This window comes from Falco rusticolus, chromosome 7, assembly GCF_015220075.1.
Source record: "Falco rusticolus isolate bFalRus1 chromosome 7, bFalRus1.pri, whole genome shotgun sequence".
In the NCBI taxonomy this organism is placed as follows: domain Eukaryota; kingdom Metazoa; phylum Chordata; class Aves; order Falconiformes; family Falconidae; genus Falco; species Falco rusticolus.
The window spans coordinates 50,724,329-50,745,466 of NC_051193.1; the positions used below are offsets into that span (position 1 = coordinate 50,724,329).

The window sequence follows — 21,138 nt, forward strand, 5'->3', positions numbered from 1 at the left end:
ATACTAGCATTTATTTGGCACTGTCTAGTACTGGACAGGTCCTTTTTCTATGGCCCACACATACTAAGCTTATTCAGCCAAGGACCATGTCCTTTACTTGACCCATTCTTCTTCTAACATTGGTCAGTTTCAAGGCTCCAGTCTTGGACAATAAGCTCACATAGCTCCACTTCATGACTGTAACCACCCTTGCTACAAACTTTAAGCAAAGGCTGCCAGATTATGGCTAAACGAGCAATTTGCTGCCAGGAGCTGGTCTGGTGAAAAGAGATTAAAGCAAGAGCTGATACTCCCTTCTGAAAGACATGAGAGTCTTCTATGCATTTAAATTTGAAAACACAGAGAGTAAATTTGAATACACAGAGAGTCGTGTCACAGATGTGGAGGTGATAGCCGGATGATAAAGTGCAGCATAGTGCAAATTATTGACCCACTTCTTAAAGAAACATCTCTCACACCAATGACATATCTTCTTCCTTCAACACACCCTTCCAATACCTAACACTGCAAGCTACAATCAGCATCTCCAGCTTTCCCTCCATGATCCATTCAAAATACAAAGCTTTCTTCAAATTACACCTGCAAAAACCCAGAATGCTAGTCTAGTCAAATGACTGACGTTGCCAGAGATGCTTTCCATATTGTGACTTTACCTCTCCTTAGATTTAGACCTAGACTTCACAAATACCTGTCTTAATAGGAACAGCTGGTCTTGTGATGTTCTGTTGAAGGTATCAGGTCCCAATAAACAATAAGCATTTAGATACATGTATCGGGTTTGTGTGGCAAGGTTTTTGATATTGGGGGTCTACAGGGTTGGCATCCATGAGAAGCTGCTAGAAGCTCCCCTTATGTCTGACAGAGCCAGTGCCAGCCGGCTCCAGGATGGACCTGCCCCTGTCCAAAGCCGAGCCTATCACCAATGGTGGTAGCACCTCTAGGATAACATATTTAATAAGGGGGTGCAGAACCCACCCAAGAGTAATTGCAGCTGGCTGAGAGGAGTGAGAGTATGAATATGTGAGAGAAACAGCTCTGCTGACACCAAGGTCGGTGAAGGAGGACAGGGAGGAGATGCTCCAAGCAACAGAGCAGATTCCCCTGCAGCCTGTGCTGAAGACCACGGTGAGGCACACTGTCCCCCTCAGCCCATGGAGGTGGAGCAGATATCCACCTGCAGCCCGTGGAGGGTCTGACACTGGAGCAGACAGATGCCTGAAGGAGACTGTGACCCCACAGGAAGTCTGTGCTGGAGCAGGCTCCTGGCAGGACCTGTGGGTCCATGGAGAGAGGAGCTCAGGCTGGAGCAGGGTTGCTGGCAGGGCTTGTGACCCTGCTAGGCACCCAGTGCTGGCGCAGGGTGTATGAGCAGCATTCCTCCTGAGGAGGAAGGAGCGGCAGAGACAACATGTGCTGAACTGACCACAACCCCCATTCCCCATCCCCTTGACTGCTGGATGGGAGGAGGTAGAGAAACTGGGAGAGAAATTGTGCCCGTGAAGAAGGAAGGGGTGGGGGAAGGTGTTATTTAGTTTTATTTCTCATTATCCTACTCCGATTTGATTACTAAAATTAATTTTCCCAAATCAAGTCTGTTTTGCCCATGACAGTAATTGGCAAGTGATCTCTCCCTCTCCTCATGTTGATCCATGAGCTTTTTGTTATAATTTTCCTCTCCCCTGTCTAGCTGAGGGAGTGATACAGCAGCTTTGGTGGCACCTGCTGTCCAGCCAAGGTCAACCTGCTACAATACATCAGCTAAAATGGACATCACACTCGCGGCCTCTCCCTAGTGACTGTGCATCTCATGAGTAGACCATAAAACAGATCAACCCTCCCCCCCCCCCCCCCCCCATTTTAAACAGTACGAGATACTTAATTTAACATGGTTCAACTATTCTGCTCTTTCCCCAGCCCATGGGAATCAGGGAATCCAGACAGGTAAGCCAAGGGAGAACAGACTTTTCCATTGTTTGAAATGTAAACACAAAATGACAAGGACATGTTTATTCCACAACCATTTCAGATGTAAGCTTGCAGGAAACCGATTGATTCAAGATATGCAATAAAGTCCAGGAAGAAAAGTAGTGACAGCAAAGTAGAAAAGCATTACCATGGACAACAAAAAAAACCAATTTGCAAGCATTTGCAGATGCTTTGGAACTAAACAGTTGTTGGTAATGCCTATGTGAAGCACTATTTGCAGGGATGGCTGGCATATGCCTTTTGGGTCACATGGCACTCATGAGGGATTCAACCTTGGGGGACTCCACATGAGCTTCCAGGTCACCTGAATCCCTGACTGCAGGAAAAAGAGTGCCTGCACCACTGGATCACCATCAGAGCCAGCACAGGGAAGTGGGTACCATGGGAGACGATGAGTACTTCCACCTGCTAATCACTCTTCCAACTCTTACACTTCTGATACTTATAAAATGGGATCAGGAAGTTGGCTGTCTCCAGTCTTTTGGCATGATCCTGTCTACCTGCTCCCTAGCACTGGAGTTGCCTGGCCAGCCCAGTGGATGCTTTGACCTGTCAACAGATCAAGCTGTCCTGGCTGGGCAATAGCTGGTTGGGTTAAGGGAAGAATATAACTACCCATAAATACAAACCAGTTTGACCACGAATTAATTCCTCCCTGAGAAGACCAAAGGCTCCACACAAACCCACAACGTCCCCTGCCAAAGTACATGCCACACTGTTGATGGGGCTTAATTGCTTTCTTAGTATTAAAATAACATAAGAAAAGTTGACCTACAGCAAATAGAGGCTTTTTTCCTTTTTTGCAGGAACAATAATCAGTGCCTAACAGGAATGGAGAAAAGCATGTCCGGTCCCCAGCTGGCTTAGGTTCAACTATTCCCGCCCCCCCCCCCCCCCCCCCCCCCCCCCCCCGAGATCTTTTCCATTTTATCATCTGGTTACAAAATGTATGTTTTTGTCTTAAACTTATATTGGAGTAATTATACGGATTATTCTGGTTTAGAACGCTCCCTTTTATGAAACAAAATTGTTGGGTATTTGTACGCTGTCTGTAATTTGGTATTCTAAAAGTAGTAATTCTGACAGCAAAACAATGCACCTCCTTGCCTGCTTCTCCCTTTCTTCTCTCTAGTTGTTTGCATCCCTTTGCCTCCCTGAATAAACAAAGATATGGATGTTTCCCTCTGATTATTAGTGGGCCATGGCAGCCTAATAACCATTCATGCTTTGGAGAATTACCCCTAGATAAATTGTTACATCTTCTGACTACAAAGGATTAAATCCCAGAAAAAATACCAGCACAACAAAAAGGTGTCCTACAGACAACCTTTCCGTATTTTTAAAAGAAGATGCTGGACACAGGTTTCAAAATGACTTCGACTCTTCGTTTCATTCTCAAAACTCAGCAGCCTATATCCTATCAGCTTTCAACAAGATGTATTGGCATAATAGTTAGAGCCATTTTTAAATGTCAGATTTACTTTTTCAAAGGCACTTCAAGTGTTTCACCTACTCACATAGATATGGAGGAGCCTGCCCTTGGTTTTAAGCATTCAGTTCTTTCCTGAGCTGCCATATAGTCCCAGACTGAATTCCATAATTAATCAGATTTTTTTTATATTTCTTTTTTTTTGCTTTACAATTCAGCAGTCAGCATTTTGTGAAACAGATTAAGATTTCTGGGAAAATCTGACCATATTTTTTTTTCTCTAGTTACACTTTCATGTGTAATTATACATTTCAAAAAAACCATGCACAATGTGTAAACATAGTTCATACACAATAAAATGAACAACTATGTAATTCACATCAGTTTTCCAGTACTGCAAATATTTCTTCTAAAATGACCAATTATACATATCAAAATTGTCCTTTAAGGGTGAGTAGATAATTTCTTGTATTAAAATACTCAATAATGCTACACTAATGGAACTCCTTAGTTCACATATTTGATTAACTGTAAGCTACACACTTTAGATCTTGGTGGGTTTGTACGTTACAGGTGTATCTATAAATCCAAAATCTAAAGAAACTCAAATCAAGCGTTTCACTAAAATGCCACCATTCAGCATGATCCACCAACAAGCATAAAAGGCTAAAGCCATCTGTGTGACTTAAGCACAGCCCAGAGATGAGAAAACAGGGGTGATGGCAATTGGCAAACAAGGTCAGTACGGCAGAACAGGTGGAGCATGTCCAGGTGGGATGTGTTGGAATAAGGAAGGGAGAATCATTTCCCTGAACTGCAGGAAAAGATGAAACCTTCAAGCATGCCTACACACTAAGGGTGAGATATCCTGGCTGCTGAAGGTAATCAGTGCAGGATCTTCTTGCACAGAGCAGCTGGTTCTCCATGGCAGTAACAGTACCTCCAGCTACAAAAGCATGTTCTCAGCCAGCCTCCTCATCTTCAATTAACTGAGACTGTTACTTGGCTGGAATAGAACAGAATATTTCAGTTGGAAGGGACCTACAATGATCATCTAGTTCAACTAACACTCATTATGTTAGTCAGGTTAGAAGCAAAGGACTGCTTATAGTACCTACATGTTAACCTGAATGTTCTTTCAAACACTAAAATCCAGCTTTGTGAGACTACACTTTTGTGTTCGTCACACATACAAGGTAGAAAGTACACTATGTGTGTATTTACAGGATTTTACATATGACAGTGTAAAATACTGAAAAAAATATAATCATATTCCAAACTATTTCCTAGAAGGTTTTTTATCTTTACTAGGAGGTAAAAACATTTGTTCTTCATTTCTGAAAAACGAAAACACAATCAAATCCAAACAGAATGGCAAAACGTCTGTGTCCCCCGCTGAGTCCCTCTTAGCAGACTGTGGAATACACCTCTACAGTATCGCTATACATTGCTTTGTTTTCTTACATACTACCCTAGATATCCACTACAAGATCCTAGGCCAGACAGTATATTGGTGGGTGTTGTTTGACTCAGAGTAGGCATTCTTACTACATCTCCTAGAGCCTACCTTTTGCTGTTTGTATCTGCTAACTTGCTCCATGTTACTTAAGAGTGTCACCTCAGAGAAATCTGCATGCTTATGTCTCATTAGGTGAGACCAGTCCCTTCAGCAGCTGCAGGTTATGAGGAAAAAGGCAGAAAAAGGAGAGAGCAGACACAACTGAAAAGGACATGCCTTATCTTCTGTCCCTCCCAGTGCCTACGGGGAGCTTGCAAAGGATTGTCTCCACCATAATGGTTCCAAGGGCAGCTGCATGCATGGATGTTCACAGCAACCTGGCTTCGCTGGAAGCTACCTTTTTAGAAAACTTGTAACCCAACACCAGCAGAGATCCTGCAGAGTCTCTCTTGTGACTGTCCTGCAGAAACATACCTCAGAATAGAGCACATACAGTGAATTCCCTGAAGGGATACAATGTGCCCCAACTCTGGACTCCAAAGCCCGTTCAGCAAGTTCTCACCCAGAATACGGTACTGCACGTTATCATCACTACTACAGCCCCACCTGGCAGCTTTGACTATTTGTAGAGAGTAGGTTGTATATTATCCTGTGTCCCCACAACATACCATGAAATTACAGTCTTAACACCAAAAACTTAACATACGAAGGTCAAGAATAACAAAAGATAAGTTTAACATGCGAGTCTATACAGGTTTTCATTAGAGGTAGGACAGTGGAACTCAACAATACCTCTCCAGAAATAAAGTTTGCTATGCAATGGGACAAGACAGGATGAACTCCGAGTGAACCCCTCAGCAAAGAGAAGCAGAAACAGGCTGAGACAGTCAGGCTGATCAGGCACTGCCAAGTGACACAGCTGAAGAGCAGATGCTACCTTCCTTTAATTTAGTAAAGCCAGCAAGGTGGCTCAACAGACCCATGCAGACATGATGCAAACCAGCTGCGGGTTTTACCTCTCACTGTGCAGCATATTAATCCATCTCTCAGTATCACCTGCAAAGGACACACCTCCTGTTCTATAGGGCAAACCTCCAAGTCCGTATTAGTGATCACTGCTATCCAGAGATCGCCTGAAGTGAAAATATGTAATTGCAGGTGACTATAACAATAAAGATGCAATGGCTTTTCAGCCTCTTCTCACATACCAATGCAAGGTCCCATTCCTATGTGCTGTCTTGCCATACATTAAAAGCATGTTTGCTCTAATCCCCAAGAAATGTGGGCTATCTTAATCTGCCTCTGTCCAGGTTCCCGCTTGCCATGTCTCCATCCTGCTTGCAGCCACAGTGAGGAAAGGGATTGTCTTGTATCTAGGTCTCCATTCACCTGCACTACAGCCTCCATGTCGTTTAACAACAGGCAAATTGCTCTTATCCTCACTACTTGCATGAATGAATATAACAAAACCTCAGAAGTGTGTTATCAAGCTCCACAGTTTAGCAATGTGAGACACACAAAGTCCATATGAAAAAACAGGCAAGGAGCTCAGCTGCTTGTGTCTGACTTGTCTTGATTTCTTCATTGGTGAGTTAGGGTGGTTAATACAGGTTTTCATACCTGTTAAATGAAAGGCAGTCAAAACACACAAAGGCTTTCTGAAAGCACCACTTTGATAATCATCAATGTACCTAGTATGCAGGTTTTGAGAGGCTGCTCCAAATACAAAAGTGGCGGAGAAGCAAGTGTCAAGCTGGCAGGAAAAAGAAGACACTAGAAGGTGGTGGGAGCTAATAATGGTACCACATGCAGAATGAAAATGATTGTGGGCTTGCAACAAGCCACAGTGGATGAGGCTGCACAGAACCTGCCAACCCACACAAATGAGAAAGAGCAGACAGAGACTAAAGGGTGAACTAGGAGGAGGAGCACGATTTCTTCATTTTTAAAAAGAAGCATTTTTTAAAAGGTGCTAGTAAGGCACCTACTACAGTACACAGATGCAAATCTCTAACAAACTGCCCCAAAAATGGGCAACCCCTTTTCCATGAACAGCCTAGCCTGGGAATCCCAGGAAAGAGAAGCGGGTAGCAACAAAACCAGACATCTTTCTTTAAGATCTTTTCTTTCAACAGCACGGGGCCTAGCAGAGCGAGCTCTACTTTAGCAACAGAAGTTGCAGACTGACAAACCTCCAGCTTGACACTGCACATGCAAAGCTTTTTTCTTAGTCTGGTACTCTACACCCCAGCATGACTTTTCCAGCACTCTCACAATCTGCTTCTATAGTGCTGGTACTATTTTAACTCACATAATGTTAATCTCTGTTTCAGAAAATGTTTCATGGCCTGAGAATATTTCAAAGAAAATTCATGCAACCATCCCTGAATCTATCCAAATATGCAACAAATCCTTTGACTATTGAATGCAGGTAATGAAAGGGAATTTAATCTTGACATTTCTGGATTAAACAGTTGATAGGCCAGTACTAGAAGACTCGGTGGCACAGAGGACAGGTGTTTCCAGAGCTGTGCTTAAATTGACAGTCTAGATGTTATGAATGAGAGTCTGGCAGAGCTACAGAAGTTGTCACAGCAGAGGTGGGAATCCAGATTTTTATGATTCAATTAAAGAATGCCAAGGCTGGTGGAAAACACTATTTCTACCTCCATATGCCTATGACTGCCCTCATGCTACCGTGGGTGTAATTACATAAGATGCACAATCCTGTAAGGGAAGGTATAATTATTTAAGGAAAACAGCTGGCAAATTTAGAGCTAAGTAGGAGCATAGGAACGTCAATGCTGAACCAAGAGTGTGTCAAACATGACCCAGATACCTAATTAGAAGTTATGCACAAATCTAACTTGCACAAGGATCAAGAAACAGACTGACTGAACACAGCAGAGGCTGAAAGGGGTACATTCTTGAGCTTTATTGCCCTGATTGCATTAGATACTATTCTGATCCCCCCACTCTCTTACACAGCACAGCTTTAATGTCACAACCCTAACAAATTTGCTAGGAAAGGGGAGGGGAAAGCAGCATTACAGAACGGTGATGCAAAGAGGCTCATCTGTGAGCTTCGCGGCAAGCGTCAAGCCTGCCAGAGAGCTTCCCCCAGTGCAGAGAGGTGGGAGTGCAAGGCTTCACATCTGTCCCCAGCTGATCCACTCTGAGCCAGAACCTGGCCGTGGGGACTGAGGAGCCAGGAGAGGGCTGCTCTCCCTCTGTGATGCTGGCTATGGCAACCCTTCTGCCTCAGCACCTCAGCCTAATGGGCCCCTGCATCCTCAGAACGTACTTGAGGAAGGAAAATTAGGAAATGTGGAGGAATCTGCAAAACCTCAGCACCACTCTGTCTTGAGTTTATGTTCACACACATGCAACAAGCATCTGCAGCTGAGTCCCAAGCCACCAAAAAGGTTAACAATATAAGGTAATAAGACATTAATTAAGGATGGCTCTATGAAGTCAAAATATTATTTTCTTAAAATACAGCACTGCAAGAAGAAAGCTCTGGCTCTGCTGATTTTAATTTTTCCTTATGCTGTTCTCCACCTGGGCAAAGAAATATATCCCTTTGTGTTTTTAAATAAAAGTATCTAAATGCTGAGAAATACACTCATGGATGTCTGCTCAGCTATGTTGTACAAAAATCAGGGGAATCCACAGAGTTCTTAAATTATCTCAATGAGTGAGGTGGTCCCCATGGGACAGCCCATACAAATTAATGGGAAAGAACAGTCTGTAAAGAAAGATTCTAACATGCCAACGTACTCTCTTACTGGAGCCAAGACATGAAATAATGTTTATAGACTTGGTACATTTCTTAACTTGATGCTCAAGGATCCTTGCTGTCAACAGAAGCAAAAAGGTGAATAGGGAGCAAATGAGCATTAAGTAATTGACAGAAATGTTGCTGAGATACACTAACCTACTCTGTAAAAAGCAGAAACTCACTGATTTGTGTACGTATCATGGGTAAGAAAAAATTTAACAGAGTGCTTACCAGACCTTTCCTTGATGGGCATCTTCCTGTCAGGAATTTGCACCCAGAAAGCAACTGGGTACCACAAGTGGTCAGTGTGGTGCTCCACCTCTGAGGAGGAAGGTGGTTGCAGAGCAGATCAGGGAGGTTATGCTATCCCCACACTTAGCACTAGCACAGTAGTTAATGGAAAACTTCAGATGGTTCTGGAGCTCGCTGTTCAAAAAGATTGTTAAAAACTTGGGGAAGGGTCCAGGAGAGAAGCACAAGAGGAATTAAAGGCCCAGAAAAAGTGCTTTGTAGTCAAATATGCCTTCAGGGACACAATTAATGAAAAACTTCACAAACAGAAAGTGAAGTGGCTATCTCACTGCAGTGACTAAGCATCTTTCTGGGGAGAAGAGATATCTTCAGTGTCAATCATAACACCAGGTTCAATACCAGAAGGTGATCTGGACAATTGGTTCAATACCAGAAGGTGATCAAGACCAGAAACAAGGAACAAATTTTGGGCATATTACTACTTTTTTTTAAGGATGACAATAACTTTTTTAAAGGTTACAGTAGATTTTTTTTTTTTAATGCCAGGTGTCTTTTAAATTGGATACTTTCAAGTTCTACAGTTGTAAAGAAGACTGGAGGCTGGGAAGCTGTACGTAAGCAGACCTAACCCAAGGACCGCCACAGCCTCCTGTTGCACAGGTCAGCACAATGGGCAAAGGTCTCCATCCCACCTCTGCCCTCTCCTTTGGGGAACATGTGCTGCACTTCCAACAGTTCAAGGACACTCAACAAGATTTGCAAGCCTTTACACACGTGTTATTCATTGCCGCACGCGTGGCTGCAGTGTCAAAGCTGATTCCTGCCAGCTCCCACTGGGCACATGACAGCGCTGAGACATACCAAACTTCTGGCAAAGCAAGTTTCTCAAATCAGTAAACAAAGGCATATTGACAAGCTCATTTTGAAAGTTTTTGTCTTTTTGATTGGTTCTTTTTTGTTGTTGTTTTGGTTTGGGTTTTTTTCCCCAGTTTCAAGCTGTTCATGTTTTCAACTTCTGGGCATGTGTCATCTCCAAGTACCTCTTCCTCTTACGGCTCGCCAAGAAAACAAGTCCTTGTGTCAAGGACCTGACACTCTTTGGAGCTCTAAAATCAACCCTTCCTACTTAAAAAAAAATATCCATAATGCAATATCCATGTAGCAATGACGTAAATGATGAATAAAAGATGCTACAATACAAAACTATAAATCATGCTTTAAAAGATCCAGTCTTCTGATTCTGTTCTTTCTGCTTGACAAAAGAAATCAACTTTGATGAATATGCCACTGTCCAATTCATTAGTTTCAGCAACAACAGCCTTGAATAGCTTTGTGATTGAAATTTTATCAGAATACAGTAACTTTTATTCCTTCATGGCTTAGAAAGCACACCTGCCACTGTCTCTCCGGTAGGAGAAAAACTTAGACAGCATTCAACAAAACATCGGACATTTGGCAAATTTCTCATGCTAAAAAGTGTGGGTTTCAGTCTAACCTAATCAGGAAACAGGAATAAAGTCTACTGAATACTTAGGGCAAAGGTAAAATATCAGAAAAGAAAAACCCATCACAAATTATCCACTTAGGTGAATCTGACAATGATTTTGACATCAGCCAGCAAACAATCAAGTTTCAAAAAAACCCAAGAAAAAAAGAGATATAGAATCCTATCCACAGTAAGAACAGGTACAAACCCAACAGAATAAGATTTTCCATGCAATACAAGACAAAACCCTACAATAACTGGATGTAAAATCTTTCACTGTTACAGACATACATTATTTTTCTTATCAGTCTATGGTTTTGGTTTGGTTTTTTTTCTGTGTGAGTATAATTAGTATTTTACGTTAATCAACTCTGTAAAGTTTCCTGCATGTTTTATTACTCATTGCTAGGTAAGAATTAATCTGCAATCCGGGCTGTATTGGGGATGTATCTGTATGGAGAAAATTCTTATTGTACAAGTGACCTTGTAACGGAGTAGAATCGTGAGACTGTCTTCTTGCAAAGCATGCAGCCATCAAATAGGAATTAACTGAACAAAGACCTAATTGCTTAGTTTTATTTCTCTGCAGGACCAAAATATAATTTTCTTCCCTGCATGTGGTAGTGAATCATACATCAAAAATATCCAAGCTCATCAATTCACACCGTACTCAAAACAAATCCATGGGAAACCAGCATGCAATTTTGAGAGATTTATCCACACAGAAAAAAAGTTAAAGAAAACATGCAAATGTGAATTTATAATGATGGATATGTATGGGAAGCCTGAAAGCTTTTCATTTTCCTGTTTGCCATTTCTGATAGAAGGTTCTAAAGCCAAATCTATGAGCTTCTCAGGTGCTATGTAGTGCAAATACATAACAGACCAAAGAACAGAGTACTTCTAGAACAGGCAGAATAAAACAAGTTATTCATCAACCCTTCAGGGTACCCACACAAACCAGGTAACAGTTTGTCTACTCTAGCACAATGCCAGCCCCCTTCAGCGTCTTCTGGAGATGTATTCTAACTATCCCCAGCACAGCTTTTAGCAACAGTGATTTCTGACTGCTATGCTATTTATGGCTGGTAAAAACAAGCTGGTGCACTATGTAATTCTTTGTACTATTTAAAGCAAAAACCCAAACCAACCCTTCCTTTTTACCCCACCCCCAACAGTTACATTAATGGTAACTTCCATGTTGTAACCGAAACGTACATAGAAGAATCATTCACCTATCAAACCTAACACATGTAAAAAACAAAAACAAATGATTCACGAGACCAGATCTACAGTTACTAAACTGCCACGTTTCATTAGAACAACACATTGATTAAAGTCAGGAAATTCAAACTGCAGAACAAACCGTTGTGTTTTGCACTAAGCCCTTTAATTAAAAAGTACAAGTAAGAACCTGCTCAATAAATAATACCTTGAAAATTACTTTGACTAAAAAAGTGAAAGAATGTCAAATAAGAATGAAGAGAATGTATGAATGGAACAATAAGGCAGATGTACTCACTGAATAATGAAAGGGGTTTATTTTTCGAATTATACGGAATTCACGCAACAGATTCAAAGCAACAGTTGTCAAACCACACTCAAAGACTAGCTCCTTCACACTGTTATTGATTACCATTGGGCAGTTACATATTACTGCTTTTACAGTACCTCAAGGTAAAAATGGTTTCTCTAAGGGTCCGATCTCTACGTATGCCTCAGTGGGTATGTGGCTTCTCAGGCACAGCGGGAGCAAAGCTGCTCTGCTGTGTATTTGATGCTTAGCAGCCCACAGAAATGTTGGAGGCAGTGCAGAAACAAAGCAAGAGGTGTGAAAAAGCAAAACTGTTGGTAGATCCCTCACCATGCAACTCCCAGGTTGCTATGAAGTGAAGACAGGAGAGGTGAAGTACTGCAGCTTGAGTGCAGTCTGCTCAGCACTCACATCCAAAAATCAAAGCCACGCAGTACTTTAATTAATCTCTACTCTTTTGCTGTGACGTTCAGATCTGGAAACAAACTTCTGTAATAACGCTGCGCTTAAGATAGCAAGATGAATGCAGAAAAGCATTAATCATTTATTTCTATGAATTTCTACAGGCATTGAAATATTGCTGAATTTTCTTTTTAATACTTTATTCATTAGCCACAATATCCCATCAACTAAATGCTGCATTTCAGAATGAAACTGCAGCCAGCAACAAGAATTTTTATAATATCTAACATTTTTTGTTATTGTGGCTGAATTACCAATTGATCTAACCACTGGAGTTCAGCAGGTAATTTATCATCAAATCTGTCTCTATTCCAGCTTTTAGTCTCAACTGAAAGACTGTGAAAGCCTACAAGCAGTTCTTGAAAAAACACAACCAAAACCCACCCCACCACCAAACCAAACCAAACCCATTTATTAATATAACTGTTCTGTTCCAACTTAGAGCTTTCATTTGATGCCTTCCAGCCTAGTAATTTTTATGCTCACGTTCTTAAGTAATTTTGTGTTGTTCTGTCTTCTGCCCAGGTGGCTGAAAGGTTGTCTTGGTTTTCCATTCCCTTTTGACAAGATCTCTGGTGACTAGGAAGAGCAGACAAGTCAGTGCAGGAAAACAAAGCTGGACCATTTGGTGAATTTTGTGGTTTTTCATTCTATTTTTATTGCTCACAGGAATACCCATGCAGCATGACTATTTAAGCTTCTGACATATCATAGCTTCACTTGATGGATGCAGAGTTCAAATCCAGCAAGGACAAGTAGGACCAGGACAGATTTTCACAATTATAGTGTAAGGTAATTAAATTCCTCATAATATTCAGGGCTTTTAGATAGCAGTTGAGAGGCCATTTTACTGAGTGAATACTAAAGCCTCAGGATGTATTTCATAAGTGTTCTGCAGCGGACTAAGCCAAATTTTAATGTACCATTACATGATGTGTACAGTAATGTACACATCACTGCTGTGATGTGCTTTTCCTCTAGTGTTTTCCACCTCAGTTATGAGTACTTTCAACTGCTGTCATATGAAAGTACACGGTTACATAAAGCATCCGATTTTGGCAATTTTAAGTGATGCTTAATTTAGTTTAAACATTTAGAATTTATCTCATAATGTGTGCACGCATTTTTAAGGGATATGTAAGCTTCATGTGATGTACAAGCACACTTATGCAGAGATGAGCAGTCCTGGAAGAAACAGAACTATGAACGAGACACATAGAAGTGGCATCAACAGCCAGTTACGAAAAATATCCTTCCTCCCAAAGCTCAGCGTAGCTGTGGAGTCACACATACTGCAACATTTGGGCTGGGTTCACGCCACGCATCTGGGGAGGACCACTATTGTGGAAGGAACTGCACACAAAAATGTACCACACAAAGTACGCCTGAGCTGGGAAAACACAGTCACAGCGCGGCTCGTGATGAAGGTGAAAAGCTGCAAGAACTGAACTAGAGCTTGGTGGCGGCAGAGGGCAGTGATACACAAACACCAGCAGTCCTCACCCTGCATGGCACCCACAAATGCAGAAGTCTGTCCCTGTTTATTTTCAGCACGCAAGATTTGCCACTCTCAGGCTTATTCTTAAGAAAAATTGCACGCTCTTCATGCATATTTAAGTGTACCCATGTACAGATGTACAGAGAGATATATTGAATATTCACTACTTAAAATATCAGTTCTGGTTACTTCCTCTTATTTCTCTGACAGCCATATCCTAGTCAATCTACTATCCCCCCCATCCTCTGAAAACGAAATCCTTTAAAATTTTGCTTCACAAGGTATTGACTTGCATCTTTAAAAAATGCTACACTTGAAAGAGCTGATTTCTGTCTTTTCCTCCCCATCCCTCTCACCCTTTGAAAGGCAGGAAGCTGGATGCAGTCAAAAAGAAAAAGAGAACGAGGAGGGAGCTGTGGAGGGAGCTGTGGAGGAAGACAGCGTAACTCTGGCTCCTTAACTGGGTTAATATGTCTCCTGACATGGGAATAGAGAGCTTAAAAGAAAGCTACGGGGGGTGGGGGGATAAATTGCAAGGCATGCGCTACTCATGTAATAGCTGACATGCCTAATGCTATGTGATTCACAGCAGCTTTGAAATACTAGATTAGAACGTATAACAACCTTCTTATTGAAGGATGGATGGATTACGTTTCCACTGGGTGCAATTTGAAGAAGAGATAAATAAAAGAAGAAAATAAGTTGTGATGAAGAAGCCCAGTTTTGACTTGAATTAGTTTAAATGCAGCTTGCTCAGAGCAATTGATTTTCAATGAGAATAAATGGATTTGTTGGCTTGCAAACACTGATCAAGCATGTTTCCACCACACAGTTGCACAGCTATTGAATTTACTGTGTAGCATCTGCTGCAAGTGTGGAAAACCATCAGAAATGATCAGTACTATATAAGTATACATAAATATATGTCAATTTTAACCCATAAGCATGGTTTTTTGTATCAGTTACAAATCATTAAACATCCAAAATTAGTTTAGATTTTGGTTTAAGTTTTGGCAAAGTTGTGGGTTTTTTCTTGTTTTGCTTGTTTTAACTAAATAGGCTCATTCACATTTAGCAAAAGATTGAGCTTGGCTAATATTTGGGAATATTTGCATCTACAACATTTGCCTGAAACAGGATCAGTACCACCTTTCAAGTCTCTGGTTTCTCATGGCAAAACTACAGAGGAAAGACAAAATTTTAAAAAAATAAAAATCCACATCTGGATGATTCTATGTGTTTGAGCTTCTCTGAAGGGAAAAGGCAATGAATACACTCAGACTGGCACCATGGGAGCTCATTTCACAATAGGTTTATTAAGTCCTCCAGCAGAAATGTCTGCCCTGAAGTACGCTGTCAGGGAACACTATTAATAATAAAGTCTCTCTTTCTCAACGCCATGGGATTTCCATACTCCAGCCAAATACATTTTCTTTGAGTGAGTAACATTCTGATGTGTTCTGGGACAACTCCATAGGCATTTGCCAAGACACACGCTGGTTTCCTCAGACAGAGACACATGGCAGTTTAAACTTGGTTTAGATCATGAGTCTCAAGTAACGACAGGCCATCTGGCGCATTTCAGCAATACTGGCACTTTCTGCTCAGAGAGCTCTAGGACTTCAATAAGACAGACGTGGCAGGTCAGGAATTAAATGCATTGTCAGGGCCGCGTGCACAAAGCTTGCATGGCAGCACTTAACCCAAGCCAGCACAGCTGGGACATCACCCATCAAACCAGTAACAGCCACACAGGCAGCTTTGGGAGTAGAGCAAGATGACAAGCGAGTGTTGGCGTAAGGGTCAGGAGCAGTGCACGGTGAGATGCCAGATAGAGGACTGCTGCTGTAAGGAGGAGGTATCACTCAAAATGGAGCTGTGGGGACAGGCCTGCTCGAAGTCAGGGGGTTATGGATCAGAATTAAGCTGTATCAAAACCTCCTGGGAGGAGGGCAGAATGGTGCAAGGCTTGTAGACTGCACGTCTCCCTTGGTTTACAGTAGCAAAGATGCTGATACACAGGATCAGACAGTGCACAGGACCAGAGGAAATCTGGAATGAGAGTGGGAAGTATGAAGGAAGCTTCTTGCATTGGAAAGCTCAGCTGCCGCAGCACTAACTTCTTTCTGATTTGTTTTGGCAATGCTGTATAGGGCCAAGCCTGAATCAGTGGGAGAAGAAAGTATATGCATTTGGTCCTCCTACCAATCAGGATGTTAGTTTTAAGATGCATTTGTGCAGAAATCAAGAAGACAACTAGGAAGCTGGTTTTGTTGCTGGTTAGAATAATGAGATGTTCTTACAACAGTCTGATGACTGGGAAAATAAAGAATTGCTGATTCATTTACAGAAACAATATCATTACTGAGGAAATAGTTTTCTCACTAAAAGAGAAATGTGCAACTCGATTTATTGCAGCAACTGCCATCGTGTGCATTGGGTGATGACCTAGTCTGGGCATGGATCACAGCACTAACTCAATACCTACCCTCAATCTGTTTTTCATTTCACACTCCAAACTTACCATTAGACAATGTCAGATACATGCACACAGATGCCACAGAGACTGGTTTCACCTTACTTTCATTCTCTGTGGCTTGCTCATAGAAGTGAAGACTTAATCAAGAAGATAACGGTGTGATGTGTCCTCCTTTGACTGACCTACTTTGAGCCAAAAGCCAGGGAAGATGATCCACAAATCTACCTCTAATGCAGATTAAAACATGCCTTTGGCACAGCATCTCCACATGTACTCATCATACATTCAAAAAAGGTTTTTTTCATCCTTTTCCCAGATTCCTGTGTTGAGAGAGGACTGTTAATGATAACTCCCTGAGGCTCCTTCTCCTCATGTTACACAACGCCTCATTCACAACTTGGGCATTGGACACATGGAAGCAAAACAGAGATGAGCAGTTCTTTCCCTGGTATTCAAACTTTAAATCAAACACCCACTTTGCTGCACTATAAACAGAGCTGCCTCTTTAGAGCACCGAGGCGCTGCTGTAATGTTTCTTTTTCTTTGAGATTTTACATTTCTCCTGTGAGAAGCAATTACAATAGAAGTGTCAAGCAAAAATAAACCCCTGTTAATCACAGTCACTGTGAACCTGCCAACTAAATCACGTCTCAGTGTTGCTGTTCCATTTTTCAGGTAGAAATAAAGTATGAGAATGCCAGTCTAGAAATTAAGGTCTTCCCAAGAGGGAGTCCAAAGTTTTTGAAAATACAAGCTGTTCTCTTTTGTTCATGACACTGACTGGAATGAGACAAGTACTAAAAACTGAGTATCTGATGATCATAAGAATAATTCAGGTTGGAAGGATTCTCTGAAGGTCATCTAGTCCAACCTCTACCCAAAGCAAGGCCACATGCACAGTTAGGTCAGATTTCTTGGTTCAGCTGGGCTCAGAGGTTTCTGAATAGCTCCAAAATACTGCTTCCACAGCTTCTCCAGGCCACTGAGCCCACACTTGGCTGTTCTGACCATAAACAACTTTCCTCCTAAATCAAGCTGGGATTTGTTTTCCTGTAGCTTGTGTACATTGCCTTTTGTGCTTCCACCATGCACTCTTGAGAAAGGGTCTGACCCTGTTTTCTCTGTAGCCTCTCATCCCTTCAGCTTTCCTTTCTCCAGACTAAACAAACCCAGTGTCCTCAGCTTCCATTCAAACATAGGTGCTCCTGCCTCTTCAAGTGCTCCAGCTCTTCATCCACCTATCACAAGTACTGAAATAATAGATAAATTTCTTTTGGTTTTGGTCAACAAATAGGCAGGTCTACGAATCTGAAAGGAGAAGTGGAAAAAACTTTGGGCTCTCAGTTGAGCCATTATTTTTTCATACGTCTCAAACTCAGAAGCTTCATGCACTGCCTGGTGCATCACAAGGGATGCCTTCAAATCACCTGAAGGGAATGGTACTGAGCTTGCTCGTCTCTAAATCTGAGAGCTTTCTATGAGCTTTGGAGGGAGGTTTTGTTCTTATTTTATCTTCATCTTTTCACTATTGCCTCTGCTGTGAAAAACTAGCAATTTCAAAATAATGTAATTGCAGCTGCTGTTCCAGAACCGCAGAATGCAAGGTGGCAGTTTCCATCATGCCAGGGAGCTGCCAACCAGGGTGGTACCTAAGGATAAGTATAATCAGTTTAAAGATGCTGTGAGGTCTCCCATTTCCTTTTTCTTCTGAGTAACAGGTGGTGGCTTGATGACTAGATCAATTGCTTAATCAATAATATGAATATTAACAAACATATCAGAAACCTGTTTTAGCTGAGTCAATCTTAAGACACCCAGCCTGTGTATTGCAGACTTGAGCTTATGGAATGAGTTTTCAAATCAGATAAATGGTTATTTTCCCCAGGAACCTTCAAAAACAGTTAGCTCATACTGATCCAGCCATAAACTGCATTTTAGTAACGCAATTTTCACATCTCGTTCTAAAGTCATGTTTCTTTTCCACTGTAAAACCCTAATCCTGCAACTGCCAGTTACACTGAGTCACCACCATGAAATCAATTTCAGACAGAAGAGTCTGTTGCTCAATAAAAAGAGATTAACTGGACTGAGCTTCACTTAAGTAAAAACTTCATTCCAATTTCTATATTCCCTGCCTATCCCCAAGAACCCTGTAGATTTGCATTCCATTCATGTAGCTTAAGTTGGACATTTTTTTCTGATACAAAGATATCAAATCACACTCCTGAATCAATCAACACAACTCAAATTTTACTCAATCCAACAATTTTCACAGTAAAGATATTTTTTAAATGCTTCAGCTCAGATATGCTCCACTGCAGGGAGCACTCCCTACAAAGACTTGACACCAACTGTATTGCCAGCACCCCCGTTCACAAGAGATATTTTCCATTTTACAACAGTACAAGGACCCAAAGAGCAAGAAAGGTCCCTTTGAACTGCCAGTCTTCTCTCAGTTATTGGTGCTGTCTACATGCAACAATGCAGCTTTTGCATTTTTAGTGATCATCTGAATTTTACTGCAGTAAATTCACAGCCAAAGAACCAAACCCTTCACTTTTCAGAAATGGAGGGGAAGAGTTCTCTAAACAGACTCATCAGTGTATGTATCTGGTCTGATTTGTAAAGAAACTGCAGGACAGAGAAAATAGTATTTACTTTACAGACACATCATAAACTATGAAGTCACAGGAATAGTTGCGTACTTCATATTGGACAACAGTCGGCTTGTGGAGAAAGGGAAAACAGTAGTTCTGTGCCACCACAGCAAATCTTACCATGTTAGTGAAAACAAGTACCAGAAACCCAAGTACAAATCCTTCAAACAATTTACATCACCCTGAATAAACTCATCATCTACCAATGACAAAGGTCTTTGTTGCACTGGAAGATATTTTGTCTGGAAACACATATAGGAATGGTTTTGTATTCTAAATCCCAGTTTCTGCACCATCCGCACTTTTGTACATACAGCTTTAATAAAACAGTACGCACGCATAAAAGGTATTTCACATTTCTCTACCTGTGATCAAAGTCCAATAAGAGTATCTGGGTATGAGTGAGAAAACAGTTGCAACTTTCTTTCCTGAGTTCCCTAAGATCACACCCCCATCATAGGGAATGACTCTGACTGGTGATACTGTGATAGCCACAAAAGCCATGTAACTTTGAGTAACTCATTCCAAAAAAATAGAAACGCTTGCTTACTTACAACAGAATTAAGAAATCTTGGTTCAATGCTTCACCTCGTAACAAAGATGCACAGAAAAAATAAACAGAGGGTGGCATTTCTTACATTCCTTCTTTTTTGTGGCTTTAGCAGTGTGTTTGCTTCGAGCCAGTGAGTACCAGTTCAAGCCATCTTCCCTGCTAACTGGGGTCCTTACCGGTGACGACGCTGGGGATTTTGGACAGAAAGCTCTTGACAGTGCGGATGGGAACTCCACCTGTTTTGTCATCCTGCATTCTCGTAATGATGTCTTCAATCTGTCAAAAGGAAGGAAAGACTTAGTGGTTTATGCAAAATGGTGACTGTAACGTTTATATACCACGAGTGCTTTGGAGCCCTGCTGGTAGGATGGCCTTCCCATATATAATACCATGTGTATTATTGCACAAACACAGATGTAGAGCACAGCTACCACCTCCCAAAATTAAACCCTGAGACTAGATACCGCGAGACAACATACACCAGCTTGGAAGACTATGGTCAGACACTGACAATTCAACAGTAACTGTGCTTTTTTTGGATGACCAGGGAGTGACAGGTGTTGTTTGGTCCACACATTAATTGGATTAGACTCTAAACTGCAACCAGCTTAAGGAGCTTCCCATTCAGTCCACTTTCCCCTCTTCTCCCACATTCACGTGAACCGTCAATACTGTGACCGTGGGAGGGCTTTCATTTTCCAAAGGGTCCCCGTTACCAATGGCCTACCACCGAAAGGAGCATGAGACAGAACTACTGCAGGATGATTTCCCCTGCCTCATGCTGTAGAGGCTGGGATGCTAGATACCCGTGGTCATTGTATGAAGTCAACAACCGAAAGTAAAATTATCATAGAGAAAACTCATTAGATTTTCACAGCCAAGTTACCTTTTACTTCACAGACACATACACAATCCATCACATACAGGAAAATATACAATCATCTTCAAAACCCATGGCAATCAGAGGATCTGATCACTGGGGGAAGGAGCTTAATCCTCCTCCCATTTACTCCAAAACAGGAAGGGATTTTTGCTCCTTTTGAGGCTACACTCCCTGCGTTTACTTGAAGGCACCAGAGAGAACAAAGAGCTGAACACAAGCACAGTGCAGAAACTTGGTATCTCCAAAAACTCCCTTCAAATTAATAAGGTCTCAGAAGCCCAACAAAAATAGACCCAAAGCTGTTGGCTCTGTTAGCTCCAGCAGCTGACAGCACAGCCCTGGCTGTTGCTGGTGACTAAGGGCCATGGTTGATGGCAGCCAGACGGGGAGCACAGCTCTGATTTAGCGAAAGATTTTCTCCTCACGGATGCTATAGAACACAACCTCAGCAGAAGGGCTACATGGTGGAAGCACAGCCCCTCTCTCTCCCAAAGGCAGCCCGAGAGCTCAACCAGGTCTCCTCAACTCTGGAAAGCCAGCTTCATTTAGATGTGCAAGTGAGTTTTTCACAGACTTAACACCTACATTTCAAAACAAGTTTAATTTCTTCCCAAGGCGGCAAGACAATCTCCCTGCCAACTGCAGACACTGAATTTGATCACTGTGTTTTTAACCTCAG

The 21,138-nt window shown here is 41.8% G+C and overlaps 1 protein-coding gene across 3 annotated transcripts in view; it reads right to left on the reverse strand.

The window, feature by feature from the left end:
• The window catches only part of RGS6 (regulator of G protein signaling 6), a 280,436-nt gene that overhangs the window by 88,883 nt on the left and 170,415 nt on the right, over positions 1–21,138 (reverse strand). For all 3 annotated transcript variants that reach the window (XM_037395325.1, XM_037395323.1, XM_037395324.1), the window contains exon 3: positions 19,753–19,852. In XM_037395325.1, coding sequence (XP_037251222.1) covers positions 19,753–19,852 — 100 coding nt within the window. The remainder of the gene's footprint in view (positions 1–19,752; positions 19,853–21,138) is intronic.